At 35.3% G+C, this 26,909-nt stretch overlaps 1 protein-coding gene across 2 annotated transcripts in view; it reads left to right on the top strand.

The window, feature by feature from the left end:
* LIN28B (lin-28 homolog B) overlaps positions 1–26,909 on the top strand; it is an 84,708-nt gene that overhangs the window by 222 nt on the left and 57,577 nt on the right. The window contains exons 1-3 of one of the 2 annotated variants that reach the window (XM_080665462.1): positions 193–327; positions 9,030–9,078; positions 16,491–16,678. In XM_080665462.1, the coding sequence (XP_080521588.1) occupies positions 9,045–9,078; positions 16,491–16,678 (222 nt within the window). In that variant the 5' untranslated portion in view covers positions 193–327; positions 9,030–9,044. Of the gene's footprint in view, positions 1–192; positions 328–9,029; positions 9,079–16,490; positions 16,679–26,909 lie in introns of those variants that run through there. The other variant, XM_080665461.1, reaches the window with a different exon arrangement.

The raw sequence follows: 26,909 nt of genomic DNA, 5'->3' as shown, positions 1-26,909 counted from the left end.
GCCGAGCTGCTTTGTAGCCGGCAGGCGTCGGGGATCCTTTTTGCTTCGGTGTCGGTGATGTAAATTCATGGATTAAAATTAAGTATTAGCGGAGAACGAAGAAAAACGTACTTGGGTTTACGTTGCTTTTGAAAAGGAAACAACCAAAGAAGAAGCGATACATTTGCAAGAGCGTTAACTACTGACTGGAGCACTGGATGCGGGTGCATTACGAGGATTTGTACTCCAAAAACTTTTTTTTAAGTTGCACGTTGGCAAATATTAAGTGCTCGCAAGTAATATCTTGCAGTATGTATTTAATGTCCTCATTGCGGAAATTTCTTAAATGTAAGTAATAGTAAGTCCGCCATTTTGAATTGTTTCATGTAACAGACAAATCTTGGGTTCCTGTGTTTCCTTTAGTTCCTTTCTGTTCTTTCTCTGCATTTGTTTTCATCCATAGGTTTTTTCAGGTTGCTGGGTATTGTTACTGTTCACAAAACTAAATTACCCAGTGAGGATTTTTATACAATTGTTAATACAAGGGAAAAATAAATTATGTTCGTGTTTATATTTATTTCTTGGTCACAAATACTGTGGAACTTAAAATTACACGTGCTAGTATTAGAAAATTTATTACATTGTTGGCAAAGTATGATTGAAAGTGTTTTCGCCCTGATGAAAAAATTCTCGTGTCATTTTTGTGCCCATTTATATTTAGCTAGGTGGTAATGCAAAAACGCTTTTTTAAAATGCGTCTGTTGGTAAGTCAAATGGTTAAGTTCAAGAATAATTTTTAAAACATCACAATTGAATTTTATAAAAGATTTTGGGAAAACTTTAAAATTGAATTTTTGGAAATTTATGCCAGTTAATGTAATTTTGAAAATGCAAATTTGATTGTTATAAAATTTATGCCATTTAGGGTTTTTTGGGGTTTTCTGGCTGTGGTTTTGCACAGATTTGATAGAGTAGTCATAAATTAACAGAATTGTAATAATCAGTATTTCCTTTATATTAATTATTAGACTTTTGTCTATTTGGGGGACATTTCTTCCCAAATTTTTTATCTCTGAATGTATGAAATAGAACAATCCAGTATGTCTAAATTTCCTAAAGAGCTTTAGAAATTAAACTGACACAGGCCTCTTTCTAGTACATGGAGGTGAGATGAAGATACTACAAAGAATAAAATACTTCATTTAACTTTGCCATTTTACAAATAGGATCAACTGATCATTGCTTGATAATCAAATGTCAAGAATTTAAGGATCTGAATAAATTTGTAATATATATTATTAGAACTATTTTAGGTATTTTTAATAGATCTGGAACCAAATGATTCCAAGATCAATTTTCATTAATCCTTGTCAAATTGTAGTGTCTTACTATATGTCTATGCCAAACTTCTTTCAGCAACAATGAAAAATTTATTGTGAAATTAATCAGCACTTAAATGATTCTGGGTTATGGGGAAGATACTGTCAACTGTACTTATTTGTAAGTGAAGGAGATTGAATTTTAATATGGGAGTGCTTAAAGTTAGTCCAGTATGACTTATTTTAAAGTATGTTGCACATGTAAATTTAAAAAATCACCAGAATTTTAGTAAATATGTGGATTTAAGGGTGTGTTTTTTTTTTACCCATTTATTCTGAAGAAAAGAAGATTAAACAGATCTTACCTGTCTGATATTTGATAATGTTTGGTATCTGATCTTGTCATTGGGGGGGGGGGGCGGCGGTAATTTGAAATACTGCTATCATAATTAACAAAGCATGATTAAGGGAAAAATAAGTTGTTAAATGAAACATGCATAACAGCTGTCTGTCAGGTATAGCACTGATGTCTCTTTAAAATAATTGAAGTGTTATTTATAACTACCAAATTTGGGGACTGTAAATGATCTTTAAACATTTAATCTAGAGTTGAGTTGATTCAAAAAAGAAAGTGGACATTCAAAGATGAATCTGTTTAGAAGTAATTAAAACTGTTGAGTATAAAGGGAACATTAGAAATTTTTGGTCAGTTAAAGCATTTTCTTATTTGGTAATTTTTAGAAGAATCTAATTTTCTTTTAAAATAGTATAGCCCATAAGTGCCCAGAGTTTTTATATTTAAATGCTTTAGAACCTGTACCTGATTTTCTTGCCTCCTAAAGTGACATTTTCTTTCCAAATAAGTACTGTTTTCAATGAACCACAAGATAAAGAAGGATTTCTAGCTTGCCAAGCAAAACAATGAAAAATTTTTACATTAAAAATTAAGATTTATTTATATGAACATATCTAGGAATATATGAAATATAGAATCACATTGATTTGAGAAACTTGGCCATAATATACAGACTTGGATTTATCTGACAGTGACTCCATGAAGTCGCTGACCATAGTGCTGAACCAAGACGGCCATATTGGTCACTGCTAAATCGGACTGAAAACCACACAGAAATTGTAGAGGTTCAAGTAACATCATCACTGTAAGAAATATACACATACATTTCATATATACTTTTTAATGTATTCTTTTTACCCAGCTGAATTGGATTCAATCAGAAATTGTGATAGAGAAATATCCCTGACTGTATAACATTGATTTTGAATACTGTCAGTTTAATCAATGAGATCAATGCTAGAGATTTTCTCTTTCTTTGAAAGCTGCTACTTGCAGAGGAAGACAAGATTTTAAAACCAACTTAAGCAACTAATGAGTTCTTACAAAAAGCAGAATTTTAGTTGATACCACTGTAAGGTTGAGTATGAATTTGATATTTGCAATTTTTGATTCAGGTTTTAGTCTGGCACTATCCAAACCATCATCAAAACGTGTTATCAAAATTAATCAAATTAGGAATAACTCATGAAATAAATTCTACCTGGAAACTATAATAACATGTAACTTTCTAAATAGAAATATATACTAGTACATTTTGATATTATAATGGTCTTGACTTAGTGCTTTGGGGAAATTTTCTATTGTTTGAAGCAGGACAAACACCAGGCTGTCACTACTTAAAATATTACTGAATTGAACACTGATATGAAACCATTATAGAAATTACCTGCAAAAGAATGCCGTAATACATTTAATATCTCAGTAAAAAGTGCTATTTTAGAAATAAAACTTTGACATTATTTTCCTAAAAATAGAATGGGTTGATATGCAGGATCATCAAATTAAGGGTCAAAGGTGACCAACCAGGACAAAGGGCATGCAGCTCATTTTCAAGCAATCAGTTTCCAGTTTTGTCATGGCTGAACAAAAGCTTAATTATATAGAAAAAAGGACATAGTGTTGTATGACCAGTTGTAATGGTGGAAAAACATGTTTTAAATTTTCTAGATACTTTTAAATTAGTATTTTCTCTTACAGATAGTGGAAATGTAAGAGCCAAATGCTTTTATGTTTTCAAACATTTCTTTTACATTTTTTCATACTCTCCCCAAAAACATTTCAACTAACATATTCTATATTGTATAAGTTAAAAACAGACTTTTCATAGATTAAAAATTTTAGAAAACCTGTAAATTATGCTCTATTTTTTGCATTAGCCTCTTGATATAATCTCTGCTAATTAATGTCCTATTGTTTTTATTTAATATTATATTTATTATACCATTAGATTACTGGCAGTGACATAAAGATGAGCAGTCTTTAAAACATCTCTTGATCTTTATTACATAGAGGTGTTCAAGTTTAATTGGAATCCTTTTTTTTTCCACCATACCAAGAAAGTACATTCAAGGTTCTATCTTTAAAGTTATGGTGGGCCTTCAAAATATGTGATTAGCTTTTTAAACAGGAATTTTGCCATTATTTTGGTTCTTTAATTTCAAATCAATATTTTGTTATTTAAAATGACCTTATCAATGATTCAGCTGTGAGCTTTATTTTATGAAACTGTTTAATACTGTGGAAAATACAAACTATTGCCTTAACTGAACCAACTGTGTTACAGCTCAACTGTGTTACAACTTTCACATTTAAGTTAACTGTTCTTACCAGTTAACTATTGTGCTATACTCAGTGCCTTTAAACAATCTAGACAATATGCCAATTGATTTAATATTCATTGAAGTTTATTTTCTAAAATAAATTATTTTCTACTACACTTATTTGAAGAGTATTCTAGATCTGCCAATATCTTATATGAAACCAATAAAATTTCAATTTGAAAGTGGTTGAGAAAGTTAAGTTCATCTCTGTAATTTAGCAATATTAGAGATATTAGCCTCTAATTTTAGGTTAACTATTTATATATTATAAATAATGAAAAATAAATCATATATTATAATTTAATTCATAATTATAAAAATATAGTTTTGAAATATTTTTCTTAAGTAATATAAATTTTTCATTCTCTCAAGAAAATGTTCAAAATATTTCACCAAATGTGAAGTTTCCTGTCTTAACACTCCAGGACCTCTGATTTTTCAATTGTATAAAGTCCCATGTAAATACCTTTAAAGTAGATCATTTTTAAAAAATTGTCTGTACCTGTATATATTTAAAGGTACAGTATTTTCAGTTATAGGTAAAATTACAGTAGAATGTTCAGTTGAATTACACAATTTATCCTGATTTTGCTTATGCAGCATTTGAATTGTCTGTTGACTAATTTGCAAAAAGTAATTACAGTGAAGGGTTTTAATACATAGTAAACATTTCTTTAGAGGACAGTATAAGGGGGGTCGGGGGAGAGATTAACCAAAGATCTTATATGCATATATGCATTATCTATGGACACAGACAATAGGGATGTGAAGGCCTGGGGTGGGGTAGGAACAGGGTGGAAGGGGACAATGGGGGGAAAAAGGGAGACATCTGTAATACTCTCAACAAAGATTTAAAAAACACAACTTCAATATTGAACTTCAACATTTAATATTTTATTTACCATGTTGATGTTATATTTGTGTAATCTAAATAAGTATTATGCTTTAGGTTTCAATCTGGTGTTTGTGTAGGATGTTTGCTCTATGATTTTAAGTAGAGTCATTCAAAAACTTTTACCCCAATTATTCTTCTAGGAAGGAAAAGTTACATTGGTGTTTACTTTACTTTTCAAATAATGTATTTATTTCAGTCATTGTGGGAACCCCTTTTCACGTCCCGCGTGGTTCAGGGATCATAATTAAGTCATATTGTAAATAGTCTATAATTTTTGTTATAAACCATAAAGTGAATGTTTTTTGTAGTAAACTATAATGTATTTTATACTTACATTATTTTAGAAAATATTGATAATGAGAAACAAAAAATTTGTTTTCTATAGCATTTTTTAAATGTTGAGAAATTATAGTGATGAGAATAAGTAATGAAATAATTTCCCTTTTATATTGGTAAATATTCTTGATTACTAAATAATTTTTTGAGAATTTAAAGTAACTTGCATATTAATATTAGAGAGGAAAATTAACATGATGTAAATGGAATTGAAATAAAGTTCTGAGTAATACGTTATAGTAGTGTTTTTACTTATTACTCAATTCTCTGGGCTCAACAGCTTAATTGGCAATTTTTTTAAAAAAGGAGTGTATAATGTATAGTAGTAACCATTTTCCTTTTATTGAATAGTTACAATAGCGGATTAACAATATGTCAAGTACTTGAGAAAAATATTGTTATATATTTTAGTAGTAAGTATGAAGTCTAAGAGCGTTTGTAATAGTGTTCATCAGTTAGGCAATTTTACAACAGTAAGTACATATACTTCAAATAAAATTATTGAAATCACATATGCGAATGTTTTGTATTTATAATAGTCAAAAGATTAAATACCTAGCACATTCTCTTTTTTTAAAAGATAATTTTTAAGAAAATGTTGTATACAAATTCATTTATTTCATAGTAAACTATTTATTCTACAGATGGTTTAGCCAGGTTCAAAAACACTGTAACTACTTATTGATTCATTTAAAATGTATTAAACACCAAAGAATGCCAGGATTAAAATGATGTGCTAAATCTATACAACCCCTGCCAACATAGAGCATAGAATCCATGTGGAAGAGACAACATTTTCTGGGCTTATTATAGACAATTGCAGTACAGTATTAGATGGTAAAAGCAATGTACTTAGTGTGTAACAATAAGAAAAATAGATCGAAGTGGAGATAAAAATGATGAATAGGTATTATTCTAGTGAAGGGTCAGAGAAGTATATTCTAGCATATCACAATTTTAATTAAATTTTTGTTTTTTAATATTTACTCCAAAGTATAGTATTAAATAAATACAGGCATGTATAAAACTACAAATAACTGTTTTTTTTATTATTCATCCATTTAAGGAATTATTTTAATTTATTATTATTTCATTTCTAATAGTCACCTATAATATGAATATGAACATTTAATATTATAAATACTTTATGTAACATTTACCTATCTCATTCTTATTATAATTGTTCAGTAAATATTGGATGGAGTATAATATTCATATTTAAACTTAATTCTTTACTAACTTTTGTTTTTGAAAAATGTTATACCATTAACATCAGTGAAATATATCAATTAATGTCTATGATATAATTCCATCTTTTTCTGTGAAAGGGGATATTCAAACTATAAAAAACAACAAAAAAACACTATCATATCTAAGTTTGGACGGTGAAAAATGTGAACATCTTTATCATTCCAAATGATTGCCTCTTTTTAAACTCAGAAAGCTCATGGAGTTCTTAAATAACATTATGCCATTTGATTTTTACTTTTAAAGCTACAATTTATAATAATTTATCTGAATTAGTTAAAAAATTTTATCAAACTCCATTGATTGCTTTTCTATATCTTTAGAACATGTTGGTTTGAACTTTTCTGTAAATATAAGTAGAGAAAATTAAGCATGGGCCGTGGGCTATTGGAATAGAAAAAACATGACCTATGGTTTTGCAGAAATTATGTGTAATATTTAAATAAAGACCTACATAAACATAGTGTGCAAAATAAAACTTAATATAGCCTCTATGTAAAGGAAAGCTCTATTTCAAATGTTATAATGAATTTTGTTAACATTAGGGTTTGTCATCATCTTCTGTCTTTTGGTTGTAAACACAGGATTTAATGTAGAGTTTCATGTCCTTTTGTTCACATTCTTCCTCTATTCAAATTTTACTCAGTGGGATTGTCATCCTTTATAAGAATCTTGGGTCAACATTCAGAATAACTCTGAACTTGGAAAAGCCTCCATTTGTTGTTTTTTTTGTTTTTGTTTTTAATTTAATCCTTACCTGAGGACATGTTTATTGCCTTTAGAGAAAGAGGAAAGGAGAGAAACATCGATGTGAGAGAGGAAACATCCATTGATTGCCTCCTGTCCATGCCCTGACTGGGGATCGAACCTGCAACTTTTTGGTGCATGGGATGATGCTCCATCCAAACCGAGTCACACCTACCAGGGCTCCATTTAGTTTTTTCTTTTTTTTTTTTTAAATACATATTTTATTGATATTTCGCAGAGAGGAAGGGAGAGGGATAGAAAGCTAGAAACATCGATGAGAGAGAAACATCGATCAGCTGCCTCCTGCACACCTCCCACTGGGGATGTGCCCGCAACCAAGGTACATGCCCTTGACCGGAATCGAACCCGGGACCTTTCAGTCCGCAGGCCGACGCTCTATCCACTGAGCCAAACCGGTTTCGGCTCCATTTAGTTTTGAGAAGAAAATTAAATTGCAACTTAAAGAACTTACACATAATGGCTTATTTTGTGAGAATTGATATAGTAGATATAACATGTAAAACTTAGTTAAGGGAACAAAGACAACCCTGGGTGGTGGCAGGTGAGTGGATGCATGTTCAAACAGATCTACTTTCCAAACTTTAATAACTAACTTGAGGATAAAAATGATAATTCAATGGCTATCAGGAGTTTCTCTTCCAATTGCTATACTCCATTACTGAGTAAACTCTTTATTGCAAGTTTTATTGTGTTGTGACATATGCTAGCAGATAATATTCGATATTTCAGAAGGTATTCATATTTTTTAAACAAGAACTGTTGCTTTTGCCCTGACCAGTTTGGCTCAGTGGATAGAGTGTCGGCCTGGGTACTGAAGGGTCCCGGGTTCAATTTCGGTCAGGGGCATGTACCTTGGTTGCGGGCACATCTCCAGTGGGGGGTGTGCAGGAGGCAGCTGATCGGTGTGTCCTCTTATCGATGTTTCTAGCTCTCTATCCCTCTTCCTTCCTCTCTGTAAAAAATCATTAAAATATAGTAAAAAAAAAAAAAAACACAAAAAAAAACTGTTGCTTTTTAAAATCTGGGTTAAGGAGTATTAGATACCTTTAATTAAATATACTTAATGATTAAATGCTTTACTACTAAAGTAATTTTTTTCACAAAGGATATTTGAATGTAACAGTGAGACCTAATATCAATGTTGTAGTACTACAATTAGATTCTCATGATTTATCTTCTATCTAAAACATATCTGAAGAGAAAAGACAAATTAAGTTCATCAAGAAGCACAATATTGTAGATTAGGTTGATTCTTAACTGTTAATAAAAAAAATGGGATTCTTGCCCAGCCACGGTGGCTCAATATTTGAGCATTGACCTATGAACCAGGAGCTCTTGGTTGGATTCCCGGTCAGGGTACATGCCCGGGTTGCAGGCTAGATCCACAGTAGCGGGTGTGCAGGAGGCAGTGGATCAATGATTTTCTCTCATCATTGATGTTTCTATCCCTCTCTTCTCTCCCTTTCTCTCTGAAATCAATAAAAATGTATTTTTTTAAATGGGATTCTTGAATTACAATGTAATATGAAGTATTTTTAAAGTGTAATTGCATTGTTGATGAAATCGAGATATTTGACATCTTAATGGTCTTGTTTAAAATGTTTTTTAAACCAGTGTCCTTTAATAGTAATGAAAGGCAAGTTTATGCCAATTGGTTATCTACCTAATATTGCTAGGTGAGTCTTAAGTTTGACTTCACAAGAGTCAAAACCTAGGCATTTTATTGCTTTCTAATGAGCCATTAAGCTGATGAAGAGGCAATTGAATAGGCAATTAATGTAGTTCTAACTTGAGCTTTCTGGTTTTAGGTTCTTCAGAAGACGATGAGGTCATTCAACCAGTTTTCATCAGCCCCAGGTGAGTCTATTTGTTTTTTCAAATAAATAATTTATTTAATTTATGTTTGAAAAGATCACTAGAGGCATATAAGAAACTTGACAGCCTTCAGAAACTCACTTTGGCAAGATGGGTACCATATCCCACTGTTCTACAGCTAGCTCTGTCCTAGAAACTGATATTCCCACCAGAATGCATGGATGAAATCTCCTAATTAACTCCTTTTCCTCCTGATTTTAGCAGCATTGGATTTTGTGATTTTTTTTTCATAACTCAGGCAAAATAGATATTTATATGCTTATGTAGCTGAATGAAGATTATTTGTAGCTTGTTCATTTTCAAAACACCCATAGGCTGAATTAATTTAAAGATAGAGAGTTAATACTGTTTTCAAATAAGTTACCATAACATAGATAGTAAATTTTTTCAGAGAATTAGGGAATTTCGCTAGCCTAGGAAAGCCTCCATTTATTTTGATTTTCATGAACTTGTATCATATTTGTTCCTTATTATACTGCAAGAATGAGGCATTTGAACTTTTAACACTAAATCTGGACTTATTTTGATATATATTTTTTCATTTATTTAGGTGTACTATAAACCTGGATTTTGGGTACATAACTATTTTCTGAAATTACTGAAATTCACTTAAAACTTATAACACTATTTTTGGCTCTGATGAATTTAATATCTTGGCTCTATTGACTGATATTACTATGAAAATACATTTAAAAGCTATGATATAACAAAGTTTCTGATCATTAAATAAGTACAAGTAAAAAGATGTTATTCTGTTATTAAATAGCTTATCAAATTTAAGATTGTAGGTAGCAAGAGGAAAATAGTAGGGATCAAAAAGTTTAATGAGGAAATCACTGATAGGCATTGCCATTTGACAAACACTTTCCTTTTTTCTAGAGTGAATCCTTTGACATGGAGATGATGCTCTAATGAGTATCATGAAAAAGAAGATTCTGAAAAGTTGCTACAATATTTTAATTTACCAACTAGTTTCTGATAACTGTAGATTGTGATTTTTCTGTGGGGACAAACTGGAGACAGGCCAGATAACCTTTTTCTTTTCTGTTGGGAAATAATGTTAACACCAATGTGTTAAGTGACTGCAATAAAGTTTCATGTCTGTGTTTCCTTGTGATTAAAAAGGGGTTGTTTGGACTTTCACCAAAGAGTGGTTATTTCCAGGGATTACATTTAAGCTGAAATACTTGAACATCAACTGGTCCAGTCTCTCTTCACTTTGCAAATGAAGTAACTGAGGCCAGAGAATATTAGTGATTAGCAAAGTCAGCAAGTGGGACCAGAACTCTGGCTTCCAGTTTCTGGCTGGATGTTCTTTCTCCACAGATTTGCTTCCCACACAGGCATCTTTAAAACCTGATTTCTTCCCACTTCCCTCATCTTTTATTCCCCTACTGTTCTTTTCCTTCCCATATTCCATACACCTGACCCCTTCTCCCAAATAAAGCCAAAGTGGAAATATTAAAATAAATACCTGGAAAACAGTTCATTCTCTTATTTCATTTATTCTTTTGATGACATTAAGTTGTAATCAACTTTCACTCATTGCCTTGGAGGGGAAAGGATACATATTTACATTCTTTAGTGTCATTTATACAGACAGAATATTTATTGCAAAAATATGTTTAAATTATGAAGCATACAGGTTCAACTGGTACAGATGAAAAATACTGGCTCATTTTTCATATAAAACATGAAGCTTCCTTTGTGCTATTCTGGGCAAAATAATGGAGAGCTTATTACAAAATGATTTTTCTAACCTATTTCTGTCCTCATTAAAATCATTTAAGAAAAATGTTTATTTTTTCTTTTCATTGGGGGAGTGTGGTAATGGAACAGGATTTTTTTTTTCTTTTTCAGTTATTTTAAGGAAACTTTCTACAAAATGGATGCTCCTAAAATAATGTCCTTTTTCTGAATTAATCTTATTGCTACAAATACTTAGCTGAAACATACCTGGTCAAAACGAAGGAAACATTTGCAAATGTTTGTTTTTTGAAGTGTGAAAGCAATTTGGAAAATTTAAAGTATGTGCTAATAGTTTCCTTTATTTCCATAATTTTATTTAATTATACCTGGGGAAATGTGTTAAGATATTTAAGGAAAAAAATTTGAAGAGATTTACAACTGTGTAAAAATTCTCAAGTGGGAAGAATTGTGTTAAAAGCCAGAGAATTTTCCTTCCAGATTAGGAAATTAAATAAAACGGAATTTTGCTTTTTGAAAACATAATGCCCCCATATTCTGAAGTGCCTTTATTATAAGATCAAGGCACCCAGGGGAGTACTCCTTTCATTGATTCCGTATTGTAAGAATTTTAAGAAAGTTATTTGCTTAGTAGTTTGCTGAAACCTCAATGGGAAGGAATCGGGAACAGTTTGCCCGACGTGCAGCTTTTGAGCTGGAAACCACAATAGTCGAGGCCAGAGAACAGGTTCCCTAAAATCGCCCCTGGCCACCCCCTTGCCGGACCAGGGCTTTTTCTGACCCTGCAAAGGTGCAGGGCGCTGTTTTCGTGGCTGCCCTAAAGTACCGGCGCCAGGAGTCTGAAGTCCTTTCCATTTTAGGCAATGCCGGGGTGGTAATGGGGGGCGGGGGTGAGGGGGGAGAGTAGGGTGTTAGTGGTCATTTTCTGGGGTTCTCCTGATTCCTTCCCCTTAGACTTCACTTATCTTAGATTTCCGAGACTGATAACTCACAGATAAAGGCATCACTTTATAAAGGATATATCTGGAAATGCAGTAAAAGTAGTAGACTGTTCCAAGGGTTGCCTTCCATAGTGGTAAAGGCAATGGTTTCCTTTGTTCGGTGTTCTGGGGTAGGGGCGTAGTGGGGCGGGGGGGGGGGACATGTAAAAATCCATTAATTAGTGAGAAATCATTAGCCTTTTTCGGAAGGGTTCCACTTCTAAAGAGGAGGTGGTGATGTGCTGAATAAAGGGGAAGGTGACGAGAAAAAGGAAAGGAAGTGTCGGGGAGGATGGAGGTGGAGGGAGAGGGCTGCTCGGCTGGCCCGGGGGTCTCGGCGACCCTGGGGCGCGAACTGCGTGTGAAATGACTGAGCTGCGAACACAGCACTGGGGCTGCAGACCCCGGCTCATTTGCCGGGAGAAGAGCCCCGGTGGAGTCGCTCACAGCAGTGTTACAGCCCCTCCTCTTAGTTTTAAGAACCTAAGCATTGTTTCTGCATTGATAAAAGTTACTCATTGCTTATGGGAAAACAACGACGGTGGGCTGTGGCACCTCTGTTGGCTCCTGGCATTGCACTGTTGGAATTAAAAACAAAACTAAACAATAAAACGACCAAGAACATGTGTACTTTGCTTTTTAAATGTAGAAGCCTTAGATTGTGGTACCCAATGGGCACATGATAGGTTATTTACTTGATTTTTAACCACAGTGCGTTAAAAATCTATGTAGCTATTTGAACTCATTTTTAAGATATTTTGGAAGAACTATGATAAATCAACTTACGGAAACATTTGGCTTTCACAAGTATAAAACATGCGTTCTGAGTCAAGCACAGGTCTTTCTGGCACTAAAATCAAGTAGGAAATGAGAAAAAAATTAAAACCAGAAGACTTCAGGAAGGTGACAAATTGGAAAGCATTCTAAGGAGATTCATAGGACCATTTTATGTGAAAGACGCTTTCTCTGAGCTTAAAGAGATTATGTTCAGTTTTATAAAAGGGTCTTAGGCTCAAAAGACAAGGGTGGGGGAATGAAAAGACCAATCTATGTAAAAGATAGTGCCATATCCCTGAAATGGTGATATTTTCTCAGAGTCTCTGTTCTCTTTTCTCCCCAATTTCCTTCCCTCCTCCTCCTCCCTTTCCTCCCTTCTCTCCTCTCTTTTACCCACCCCCCCAGGTATGTAAATGCAGTTGCCTTAAATTCTTTGTGAATGAACATTAGAGGATTTCTCAGAGTTCCCAGTTGGAAAAAGCCTTCTACACAACTTGAAAGGCTGATGTCCCTCTCAGGAAATGAATGAGTCGATAACCTCTGACACCAGTGACCAGTCCAGTGAACCCTACCTTAATTCCACTAATACTGGAGGCCCCCAATCAGGCAAGACTGAATCTCATCTCATACTGTGTGGTTCAGTTATGGTATTTCACACTTGTAAACTGTATATTGGTAGGTTTGAATTTCATCAAATTTAACAAACAAGGATTCAGAATCCACCTATAGTTACTGATTTTATTAAACTTTTCTAATTAAGACAAACTTACAGATAAAATATCATGTACTATAAATGTAGGTCAGTGACAACTAAACTGTACTGGCTTGTGAATTTTATGACAATTGGGTTTACATGAATAATAGCTTTCCCCCTCAATTTACATGCATACTTTTCCAGATTAATTTTCTGTTTCCCAGATGTTGGTTTTTTAAAATAAATCTGTCATTTAAAATCTTTTTAAAAGGAACATAACTTATTTTAGTATTTTCTATTTTGTATTATGTGAAATGTTTAACCTGGAATGAATGCCCTTGTTAAAGTTACTTCATTATAGGTCAATGTAATCAATTGCTTTTTTATTAAAATAATGCCTAGTAAATGTTTTGTTAACAAATAATTTTTTGAGAGCTTTGAGCTTTTGTTACTCCTTTTAAATCATTTGGATTTTCACGCTTTTTCTTTCCTCCCTACCAAGGTTTATACCCCCTTTCGTGGGAAACAACAAAATAAACAGACAAAAAGACTTTACAAATTCATCTGTCTTTATTGAAGCCTTTTACCGTAGACTGCCGAAAATAGCATTTACTTATATATATCCACTTGTTTCAGATCTGAACCAATTAGTATACATTTATATTTACTTGTTCAGTACGAGGAGGAGGTGTGCATAGATGCCATATGTGGATTTTCAAAAGGTCTTGGATTCAGGCTCCCTGCATTTCAGTTTGTGTGAAACAGTGTTGGTTAGGAGTGTTAAGAGTTAGCAGTGTGGACATGTTTGGAGACACCCGAGGGGATTGCGGGTTTGGTGGGGGAGGGTCAACTCGGTAGCGTTGCCTAAGGGAAGTAGTATCTGTACAGTTTCTCTGTAAACTGCTTGTTTAAGAAAATGGGGGGTGGGGAGGGGGAAAGTGTAGTGGTGCGTTTAAAATGTTTGAAAAACGGGTGATGCTTTATATTTTAAAGGAAACAAGTCATTTCTATTTGATCTATAATACTGTAGTATTCGATGAGGGCGGTAATATTGGTGTCAGTATCTAGTAATCTGCAATCCATTTGAACCGATTTGAAAGGTAAAGGGAAAGCATTTTGAAACTGGGGCGGGCGAAACGGGGTAGGAGCCTAATCTATTATTAAATTTTCATTTATTCGACTCTTCTATCCACTGGTAAAATGTCACGGTCCAGTCAATATTCTATGAATTTACCTTTTTGTCTCCCATTTGCCTCTCTTTCTTTACCCTTCCCCCCACCAGCGCCCGATTTTTTCCTCCCCCACCTCTTTCTTAGCTCTGCAGCCGCCTCTACTGGCCACCCCTCTTCACCTCCCTGCCTGGCGCACCCCTCCCCCTCCCTGCCCTACCTCGTCTTGCTCTTGGGGAACAATCGCCAGTGATTGAGGTTCACTCTATGTTAAGCTGGAAAACTGGGCTGTTATTTAGGAAGTCATTAATCACATCTCCTCCCCCGGAAAGAGATGGCGGAGAAACCTGTGAAGTACAGTTTCTTACCAACCCCCTCCAAAATGTTGCGAATTGATAAACCTAAACACAATTTGACTACATGAAGGTGATAGTGATTTTTCCAGTAGGATTTTATTTTGAATTTGAAAAATTTCAGGGCACATTCAGGTAATCGTGTGCTTTTGTCTTATTGTAGGTGTATATTATCATTATCTAAACTTTCATGGGGATGTAATTAGGTTAAATTAGATATTTTGTAAACTATATATTCTCTAAGACTGAATTAAATAGGAGATTTGCGTCCAAAGCCGGTTTACTGCTGTCGAGCTGCTGAATTCTTAAGGGGGAAAAAAGCGTAACCTCGGTTGCTTTATTTAAATGGCTCTTTTCCCCCTAAATGAGATTATTGGACAGGCTTATGTGTAAGGCACGCGTGTGCACATATATGACTGTGCCGTTTTTCTAAACTATTCACAAGGACCCTCCATTGTGTTTAAATAAAAGCACGAAATCAGCATTCTGTTTTATCGTAAAGAAGCGTCCCAAATTACCTTTAAGGTAACGTGTTTGAGTTTTTCGTGTTCATTCATAAATTATTTTGATGTCAGCATAGATGAAATGGCGATTGGTTATCTCTTCCTCTTGCCAGCCCCTTAAGGATCCGAGGTGAAATTAGTAGCAAGAAAGCATGTAATTGACAAAGTCACGTGTGCTCAGGGGGCCAGAAACTGGAGAGAGAAGAGAAAAAAATCAAAAGAGGGAAAGCACATTAGACCATGCGAGCTAAATTTGTGATCGCACAAAATCAAGATGTTAGATTGATGCAGAAGATCACTCCGTTGCAAAGGGAAAGTTTTCATCTCACGAGTTTGGAGCAGAGGGCCCGTGGGGCAACATGGCCGAAGGTTAATTTTCTTTTCTATTGTTTTACTGTGATTTTCTCTCTTCCTTTCTCTCCCCCTCCCCCTCTCCCACTCTTCTTGCCCGTCCCCCCCTTCCTTGTTATACCCCAATACTGGGCATTTCCCCCACCCTCCATCGCGCAAGGGGGCTTTCTGCAACCTATTGTTACAGATCTCCAAAAATGTTTTGTACCGCCCACACTGATTCACAACTTGAAAAGCTTTCAGTGGGCTATTGTTTGAATTGTTAGAGTGTGATTAAGCGCAGTTTCAGTTAGTGAGCCCAAGAAAACTTTTATACACCTGCCCCCTCCCCCATCCCACCCCAACTTTAATTGAAAGTTATGGGGGGAGGGGAATGCACATTGCAGATAACCCCGGATTCGCTGCCGCCGCGTGTGCATTTAAACTAGTTCTAACCATCTTCCCGATTTCTCTTTCCTCCTGGTGCCCGCCCGAGAGAAGAGTTTCGCTGAAAATTTCTCTTTGTAAATGGGATCAGTGTTAAATCAGCAATATGCAAGTAAAGTATCTCATGCTGTACTGTAATGTGTGCCTGAAAAAATGGAGTTAAATGTAAAAGGACACGTATGTACAGAACCGTGCAAGTGGGATGTGATCGATAGAACAGTGTGGCTTCCCCTCCCCCGCTTCCCTTTTTAACTATTTTCATTTTAAATATTTTCTGTAGAAGGAAAGCAGGAGTCAACCATTTAATCACGTTTTCTTATTTCCTTCTCCTTCCCCTCCCTGCCCCCAACCAGCCCCCCCCCCTTTCCCCCCTCTCTTTCAATGAACTGTATGGCAATACAGACTAACTGACTTTTTTGTCCTGTTCTACTCAGGCGGGGCAAGCAAAGGTGGTGGAGAAGAGCCTGGGAAGCTGCCGCAGCAGGCAGAGGAGGAATCCCAGGTTTTGCACGGAACTGGCCACTGTAAGTGGTTCAATGTGCGAATGGGATTTGGATTCATCTCCATGATAAACCGAGAGGGAAGCCCCTTGGATATTCCAGTCGATGTATTCGTACACCAAGTAAGCCAAACTGCCCCCCTCTCCCCCCGCCCTTCACCTTTTTCCACGTGGAGTTGATAAAGTAGTTTGGTCAATGGCTATACAATAATGTGTCCTTGGGTGTATTGAAAGACAAAAATCTTCCTTCTAGTCACGAGTTAATACAGTTTTTAGGTTATATGTACGGCTCCCTTCCTGAGTATTTTTCCTAAACAGAAAATGAAATCTTTGAAATTTTACTGCTTGGGTGCTTGTTGACTTTAATAGCAAGTTCCCTCTCTTCATTCGACAGTGAAATTGCAGTGGTGTAGCTTCCGGTGTTATCCGTTACCATGTACTCTGTCGCCTACGCCTAGTAAATGAATAGGTAAATGAATGAAGAAACGGCGGCCGTTTTAAGTTTTAAAAACACACGAGCAGTAGTTTGCTCTTGAAATCTGTAGGTCCCTGTATTTTTAGACATCTCTAGTCAATAGCTTTCCCTGTTCATCTCTGCCTGTCCGGTAGTCATTTATACATGTAAGTTAAAATAATTTGATTTTACGCTAAAATAAAGTAGAACACTGTTAGCCTAGTATGGATTTGAAGAAATGAAAGAGTTGATGCTTAGAAAGCAAACATTTTAGAAATGTGCTTCGTGTAGGACTTATGTCCAAGGATACTGTCTCTTTAAGAGACTGAACTAAAAAAACATGTGGCCAGAGGCGGCTCTAGCTTGTATGTTTAAAATGTGCTAGTCTGCTACTTGGGGGTAAATTTCCACCATTCCTTATAGTGTGTTGTAATTTTTTAAGATGCTTAATACCAAGCAGAATGTTATTGCTTCTCATTTTAAATTTTTTACGCAGAAACAAATTAATACCTCATCCCCTTTCAATCCACTCCTCTCTATTACTTAATCTCTTTATAGTAAAAAAGATAATTTACAGTTCGCAAGTTTGATCATTTCATTAAAGGAAGTTAAAGAACTATTCTCTGTAATTCTTAGATAGGTGTAAAGGGATTTAAGAGTAAAGAGGTTTACTTTGTCTTGATATCTAAGTTACAAAGCATTCAATGAGTGGCTACCAATATACTACAGGTTGACTGACAGTAGATGCAGGAAATAGTCTGTTTGCGTGAAAAGTATATATTTTATTTGATACTATGTTGCATGTTCCTGGTAGTATTTACAGCCTCCTTTCTCCCTAAGGAATATCATCTCCAAATTAAGTATATAAACAATAGAAACACATGAAACCATTCTGTTTTGATCTGTTGTCCTGTAGTGCTTGGTAGCTTCCTGACCTTGCTGTGTGGTGTGTGTTTTCCTTTCCGAAAGGCCTGGCCATCATTATTGGCTGTTTATATGTGGAAGGATCGACATAATCTGTGAATTGAAACAGGGTTTAAATACATAAATAGAAGTGCACAGACAGGCTACTGAATTTTATGCCTCCTACTTTATATTGCACAATGAAACCACATTTTCTGCAGTGACTAAAATCACTGACAGATCCAGTTCTGTCAGGCCCTGGCCTTCCCCCCTTTGAACCTTCTTTAGGTTGTTAAATTGTTCTTTACGATCTCATAAATTTGTTTTATAGATGAATGAAAAAAATAGCCCTTTTCTTCTTTGATCACACCTTGTTATAATTTGGTTTTCTGTGTTTACCTTTAATATATTCAAATATTAGACATCTTATTAATTAAATATTTAGAACCATAAGACATCCAAGTTTAAGCTGTTTAATGGTTACGTATTGATAAACATTACTATAGCCACTAAATTTAGAAATGTTATATTGCTGAAAAAGTTTTATAGAGAGCAAACCATTTCCAGTGTACAGTAATTGATTATTAAAGACTTGCTTTAATCTTCTGTTACACATTATGTGTTTACTAAAGAACAATATTAAAATGACATGTGATAAAAATGCTCTTTAAATATGTGTATTTGTATTCTTCAGAAGAATATATCTAGATACATTCTTAGGAAGAAGTATGTAAAGAGTCAATAAAACCTAAGTATTAGTGTTTTTTGTGATGTAAAAAGGCAGGCAGTGATAATCTTTAACTTTAAAATTAGAAAGTGATATTTTAGGGAACTTTTTTATGGTAAAAATATATCTAGGAAAAAATTAGTTGGGTATCAATCACCTTATTTTTTTGCATCTTTGATACCTGGGTTTTTGTCTTACATTGTGACTTAATGTATATTACATATAAATTATATGAATAATTGTTTGGAAGAAGGCAGGAATCCTACTGATTTTAGCCAAGCAACTACAAGTAACAATTTGATGGTCATAAATGATATGTGTAGTATCATGTGAACATTGCTTTTGCTTATACAATCAGGTTGCAATCTAGGACAATTTTATAAATGTCTTCTAAATCTTTTAAATTATTTATGCTGACAATTTTACTGTCTGAGCATTTTGAAAGCATACTAGGTTTTATGTATAATTATAAATTAGATTCCCTCCCCCATTATGTCTCTACATTCTTTTGTTATGCAAGAATAGGCATGGGTATTTAAGAATTTTTAAAATGTTTTCCTGGACCAAGATCTACTCATTATTTTAAATATATGACATGAGTGTTTTTTGAGTGTTCAGAAGTGTATGTGTCATTGGATTTAAAAAAAAATATTTGAAAACGTTTTTAATACTATATACTTGAGGAAATAAAAATAAATTATTTTCTTTTCTTTAAAATAATATTTTAAAATTCATGCTAAGTCACCAGGATATATATTTTTTTTCTTTTGAAAATATTGACTGCAAAGAACTGCACTTCAAAAACAATTAAATTGCTAGGAAATTGTTCATTGTTACATAAATCTAGTTAAAATTTGTTGGTAGTAATACAATCAAAGTTCTATTTCTCTAATGTTACCAGATCCTCCAAAATAAACACATAACTTAGGTAATATACTTTATCTATCTTTAGATTCTTTGATATATGCAGTGAAATTCTGCTGTCTGAAGATGGTGTGTGACCATTGGTGGTTTAAAATGACAGATTCATTTGACTTTCTAATGTTAACTTGTGATTTAAATCATCCTATATTTGTGGACTATTAATAAATTCAAATGTATTTTGACACATGTCAATACTGAAATATTGGTGATATTCAATAAGGGATATTTTATTTTTTACAAACTTAACAATACTGTGTAAATATATTTGTTAATTTTGGCAGCACACAGTCTTTGACGTGTTCCTTAAAATTTTAATATTTGACAATTTTGATGATTTAATTTGTCAATAAGATTAATTTGTAGGACTATCTTACTTAAAAATCCAATGGAAAACAGATTTGTCTCTCAATTGAAGGAAGGGTGTACATGGTTAATACAGACTTGTACCCCTAGGTTCCTGCTAAGGTGATTTCATCAATTAGAATATGATTATTTCGTAAGTGCTAATAATTAATACTCCTATCAGTTTATTGTTATTAACAGGTTTTTTTTTAAATGTGCATCCACAGTTAGATTGTGGGCTAACATGTTTAAATTATCTAGAAAGGTTTCTGGCAACTTTTTGAAATATTATAAGCTTTTAATAGGCTTAAATAATGATGGTACTTTAGATGAATTGCATGGTACTTTAATATTAGATCTTTTTTGGGGAAGAGCAATATTCCACAATAACTACCAGTTGATATTTGTTATCCTGTAAGTTTTCCTTACATATATTTTGACATTTATGTCCAGTCATTTCCTCTTCTAATGAGATAAAATGATCATTTGAAATTTATTTTGTTTAGGGGAAAAATAGAATCCATTCTCCTTATTGCCCTCTCTTAAGCTTATTTGCGTAGTAATATTTCTTCACTTATTGCATTGTATTTGGAATTCTTGGCCATCAAATATGGTACAAAATTTTTTAACATAAATATATTTCTTTTTTTCACAATTTATGTAAGAATTTTTTTCAAAGACAGAGTAATTCAAAATGATAGCAATTTAGCTAGTATTACTCAGTAGGCTTAAGTATTTTTTAATAATTTGGTTTGGAATTCTTCACTTACCTTTGTAGTATTGATGTTTCCTTCCTATGCTCTTTATTTCTGACCTGTAGTTTGATCTTTATGGAGGGCACAAATGTCCATATTAGAAAGATTTTATGTTCCTTTTATTTCTTTGCTTAGAAAACATCTCAAAGTGTAATGGAAATAGAAGAAATAAGAAAAATTATTGTAACAGAAATTTAAGTATTTTATTAATAGTATAAGATATGAAAACATTTGCAGATGACTAATTTATTACTTTTTAAATTTTTATTTTATTTGAGAGAGAGAGAAACATCAATTTGTTGTTGTACTTATTTACTGGTATGCATTCATTTGTTGATTCTTGGATGTGCCCGTACCTGGGATGGAGCCCACACCCTTTGTATATGGGGACAATGCTCTAAGTAACTGAGCTACCCACTCAGGGTGGACATGCCTAATTTAAATATATGAAAATTTCAAGTATTATACACAATTCAGTTGACGTATCATAAAGTACATATCTTAAATGTTTTCAATATTAATTAATTACACAACTTATGAAAACAGATTTACTCCAATATGTTCATACTTAAGGGCTTTTCATAGCATTTTATCTACTATATCTACTTTTGTCATAGTTAGGCATGAAAAAATTTTTCACATACAGAATAGATGTAATTATTATTATTCTCAGGAGTGTTGAATATTTTAATTTCAAAAAGTTTATTTAGACAGAGAAATCTTAGAAATTTTAAAAGATGAACATATGATAATTGTAGCTCATTTCTTAGAAAATTATACATTTTAATACTTTCAAAATATTTCCTAAACCTATCACATTTTCATGATTTGCCCAGTTGACCAATTTGGAAGAATCCCAAATGAAATGCCTTTAATGTAATCACATTTAAAAGCATTTAAATCGAAGTTTTATAAGACTAATTGTTTTATAAAAGATGTTTGATACTTTCCTTCTGATTTTCAAATGCTGATCTATTGTAAGACTCCTTTTATGTACTTACTAGAGGCCTGGTACACAACATTCGTGCACTGTGGGTAGTGGTCCCTCAGCCCGGCCTGTGCCCTCTCGAAGTCTGGGACCTCTTGGCAGACATCCCCCGAGGGGTTTTTAACACTGACGCGAAAGCGGGAGAGGCTCCAGCCACTGCCGCAGTGCTTACCAGCCGTGAGCCCAGCTTCTGGCTGAGTGGCACTCCCCCTGTGGGAGCACACTGACCACCAGGGGGCAGCTCCTGCATTGAGCGTCTGCCCCCTGGTGGTCATCGCACGTCATAGGGACTGGTCATTCTGCCGTTAGGTTGATTTGCATATTAGGGTTTTATTATATAGGATAAAATGATGTTCTTATTCTCATTCAGTTTTAACCTGAAATATGAATTGGGTACATATTGAAGACATAGTCTCTCCTCCCCTTTTTAAAGATTATTGATGTAACTATAAATATTTTTCTCTTTTTTATTTGTGCATCTTCTTTTTTTAAAGTTCATTGACAATAAATGAAGGCAATTCAGAATAACATTTTAAACTTACCTATAACTCATCTCAGAGTTCTTGGGTTTCAGAGGAAGTTAAAAACGTTGTTACCTACACTCAACATAGAGGATTAAAAAGTGTGTCCTTTGTTACTTTGGAGCAGGAATGGAACCCTTATTATTTGAATTTGGTTGGATCCTTCCTGTTCAGAAATTATATAAATATTGAGGATAGTTTTGACCAGGAACCCAACCGGAGACCCTTCAGTCTGCCACCCCACACTCTAATCACTGAGCAGAAACTGGCCAGGGCAATAGTTTTAATTATCTTAACTGAGTAGTTATTTTTTTTTAATATATTTTTTACTAGAGGCCCGATACACAAAATTCGTGCAAGAGTAGGCCTTTGCAGCTGTGGTGGCTGCCTCAATCCCTCCCTCACAGCCACCACGCTGCAGCCCCGGCTTCATCCAGAAGGACATCCAGTCTAATTAGAATATTACTCTTTTATTATTATAGATGGCCTTTGGTTGATTACCTCCTACCCACCCACCCACCCACCCACCCACAATTGGGGCCAGAGAGGGATGTGGGAGGTTGGCCAGCTGGGGAGGGACTGTGGGAGGACTCCAGGGCATGTCAGGCCCATCTCACTCAGTCCCAATCGGTTGGACCCCAGCAGCAAGCTCACCTACTGGTCAGAGCATCTGCCCCCGGTGGACAGTGCTCATCATAGCGAGCGGTTGAGTGGCCTTAGCACATCATTAGCATATTATGCTTTGATTGGTTGAATGGATGACTGGACACTTAGCATATTAGGCTTTTATTACATAGGATTGATTTCAGAGAGGAAGGGAGAGGGAGAGAGAAACATCAATGACGAGAGATAATCATTGATCAGCTGCCTCCTGCACGCCCCCGACTGGGGATCTAGCCCACAACCCAGGCATGTGTCTTTGACCGGAATCAAACCTGGGACCCTTTAGTCCACAGGCTGATGCTCTATCCACTGAGCCAAACTGGCTACGGCCTGAGTAGTTATTTTGATACCATGATTAGTTACTAGTTTAAAATATATTATCTTGTGGGTTTATTTTGTGCCAAGTATAACCTAAACAATTAAAGTCATATTTCTAATTAATTAAACTGGAAATGTATTACTTTAGATATGATATTCTATAGACTTGATTTACAATTAAATATGAAATACCCTGAGATATTTCTCAATAAATTTCACATAACAAGAAGTTAAGTTGTTCAATATATATTTGGTATAGGTTATGTCATTGTAACATATATAGTTCATGAGAAACCTAAATTATTTTTATTCTTCTAAAATAATTTTATTGTGGCATTTAATATCAGAAAAGTTGGTAACAGTAACATATTAAAGCAAATACATTGCAGATTAGTGGGGTACATTTAGAAATGATCTTTTAATGAGTGTTTTGTCCAATAGGTGACAAGTGTTACATTGTAATTTGATATATCACTATTTCTGTATTTCTGACCTCTAGTTTGATCTTTATGGAGGATACAAATGTCCATATTACAAAGGTTTTATGTTCCTTTTATTTTTATCTTGTATCCAGCACTAAATTGGGAGATAATAAGGAGTAATCATACCAAACTTTTCAGGTTGCTGTGAAGAGTAGAGTTGTTACATAAACTGCCTAGCAAGTATGTGTTGAATAAATAAACTAAAATGGAAACTAGTCTTTGCTACAATAAAATCATGGTTAAGTTATATCCAATGGCATATATTCATGGTGGAAAATTAAATTGGTATCTTCTTTTATGTGCTCTCTTTAAAATAGGGTAAATTATCCTATATAATAAAAGGCTAATATGCAAATTGACTGAACAGCAGAATGACTGGTCACTATGACGTGCATGACCACCAGGGGGAAGATGCTAAATGCAGGAGCTGCCCCCTGATGGTCAGTATGCTCCCACAGGGGAAGCTCCACTTATCCAGAAGCTGGGCTCATGGCTGGTGAGTGCAGTGGTGGTGGCGGGAATTTCTCCTACCTCCATGGCAGCACTAAGGATGTCCAACTGCTGGCTTAGGGAGAGGGCACAGGCCAGGCTTGAGGGACCTCCCCCCCCCCCAAGTGCACGAATTTCGTGCACTGGGCCTCTAGTATAATATTAATACCTTAATTTCTATTGCAGTGAACTACAAAGCTTTTTATTATAATGTTGTGGTATGTAATATTAAAGTATCAGGATATAAAATGAGGCTTAGAAATATTTTTGTTATGCAGAAATTTTTAATTGTTGTACCTTTGTATATTCTGTTCATATATTCTTCAGTATAAGTTAAGGAAAAAATATTGTTTTAAATGGACCTGCTATGATAATTAATATCCATTGCTGTAATAATAATTATTTAACCCTTGTGAGATACTATATAATGGAATAGAATCTGGTCAAATAGATCAGTATTCAAATCCTAGTTTATTATATGTCTGATGGAGAAGTAAGTTATTTTAAGTTACTTTCTCAGTATCACAGTGTCCTATAAATGAAGGAACGAATTCGTATCCACCTTGTAGAGGGTTGTTATGAGGATTAAATGTTATTACAATGTAAAACCTTTAACACAGATCTTGGGAGATAGTAAGGGCCCAACAGTGTTTGTTGTACATAGTTATTACAAAGCTGAAATAGTGTAGTAGAGTGACGGAGAAAACATTGGAAATTAAGGTTTGGATTTGGCTCTGCCACTTGGTTGGTTCCTCACTATTGGCTAGTCATTCCTCGGGGTGTGGTGTGTTTTAGTGACTTGGCTAGTCACTGAAATTCAATACTTTTCCTCACTATTTTTGAGTGATAGTTAAGTATCAATTGATGTAAAATTGATGCGTGAAAATAATTTTAAAATTGTAACAATCCCAGGTTTTAGTTTTAATCTTTATTTTGAGCACTATATTTTTATTAGTACTTTTATAATGTAAATCATTATCAGAATTTTTAAGATAGTGAGCCCATGTCAATTATTTTAATTTTTGCCTTGTCAGATTTATTGAGGTATAGTAATATAGAATAAAATTGAAATTTTTTTTTTATCCTTACCTGAGGATACTTTTCCACTGATTTTTTTTTTTTCCAGAGAGAGTGGAAGGGAGGGGGAGAGACACACACAGAGAAACATTGTTGTGCGACAGACACATTGATTGGTGGCGTCTTGCCTGCAACTGAGGTGTGTGCCCTTGACTGGAATCAAACTTGCAGTCCTTCAGTCTGTGGGTCAACACTCTAACCACTGAACAACCGGCTAGGGCAAGTTCACAAAATTTAAGTATACAATTAGATGAATTTGACAAGTTGTATATCCACCACCATAATCATGATATAGAACATTGAACCACAGAAAGTTCCCTTGTATCCTTAAAGAGAAGAGGCTCAATTATCCTATATGGTTATTGGTGTGTTATATTACTGCTTAACTGTCCTGGCTCCTTTTAACTTCATCTTGTTGGATATAGGCTATGATCTAGTAACCTTTATATAGTTCACATTTATTTTCATGTGTTTCGTTTGTTTCTCTTTAGTTATTTCTGCTTGGAAATTATCTTTACACAAGTAGTTTCTGTGCTTGTGAAAGTGAGATTATTAGTACACACTTCACTAATCTTCAATCTTAAAACTATTCGGCCAGTCACTATGACGTGCACTGACCACCAGGGGGCAGACGCTCCAACCTGTAGGTTAGCTTGCTGCTGGGGTCTGGCCAATCGGGACTGGGTGAGACAACTGGACATGCCCTGGAGCCCTCCTGCAGTCCCTCCCCAGCCGGCCAACCTCCTGCGGTCCCTCCACGGCCAGCTGGCCCCTATCAGCCTCGACTGGGACTGGGCGAGATGGCCCCAATTAGCCTTGATTGGGTCTGGGCAAGATGGTTCCGATCAGCCCCAATCAGTCTTGATAGGCCCCGATCAGGACTGGGCGAGATAGGCTAGACATGCCCTGGAGCCCTCCCTCGGTCCTTCCCCGGCCCTGATGGCCCTGATTGGGACTGGGCGAGACGGGCCAGACACTCCTGGAGCCCTCTCGCGGTCCCTCCCTGGCCCTGATCAGCCTCGATTGGGACTGGGTGAGACAGGCCAAACACACCCTGGAGCCTTCCCATGGTCCCTCTCCGGCCCTGATCAGGGCCATCGGGTCCAGCCAGCTGGGGAGGGACTGCGGAGGGCCCCAATTGCCCTGATTGGGACTGGGCAAGATGTGCCGGACATGCCCTGGAGCCCTCCCTCGCCTTTAAAATATTTCTTCTAATTAATTTCCTTTTGATGTGCATGAATTTGAGCACCAGACCTCTAGTCCTATATAATAAAAAGCTAATATGCAAATTGACCAAACGACAAAACGACTGGTCGCTATGACACGCACTGACCACCAGGGGGCAGATGTTCAATACAGGAGCTGCCCCCTGGTGGTCATTGCGCTCCCACAGGGGGAGCGCCACTCATCCAGAAGCCGGGCTCACGACTGGTGAGCGTAGTGGCGATGGTGGGAGCCTCTCTCACCTCTGCGGCAGTGCTAAGGATGTCTGACTGGACTGCAAGAGGGCGCAGGCCTGGCTGAGGGACACGCCCCCCCCCCTGCCCCATCCCAAGTGCATGAATTTCATGCACCGGGCCTCTAGTAGAGTATAAACTCACTGCTTACCTAAAGGGAAGATTTCGTTTTATTGATATTTATGTTTTTTGTGGGAAATCTAATGAATTTCGGTCTTAACTGAGTTTTTGTATAAACATCTTTAGAGGTGTAA

This window comes from Plecotus auritus, assembly GCF_963455305.1.
Source record: "Plecotus auritus genome assembly, chromosome: 4".
In the NCBI taxonomy this organism is placed as follows: Eukaryota; Metazoa; Chordata; class Mammalia; order Chiroptera; family Vespertilionidae; genus Plecotus; species Plecotus auritus.
Note: the sequence above shows the minus strand (reverse complement) of the source record. Positions and strands in the feature narration are given on the sequence as shown.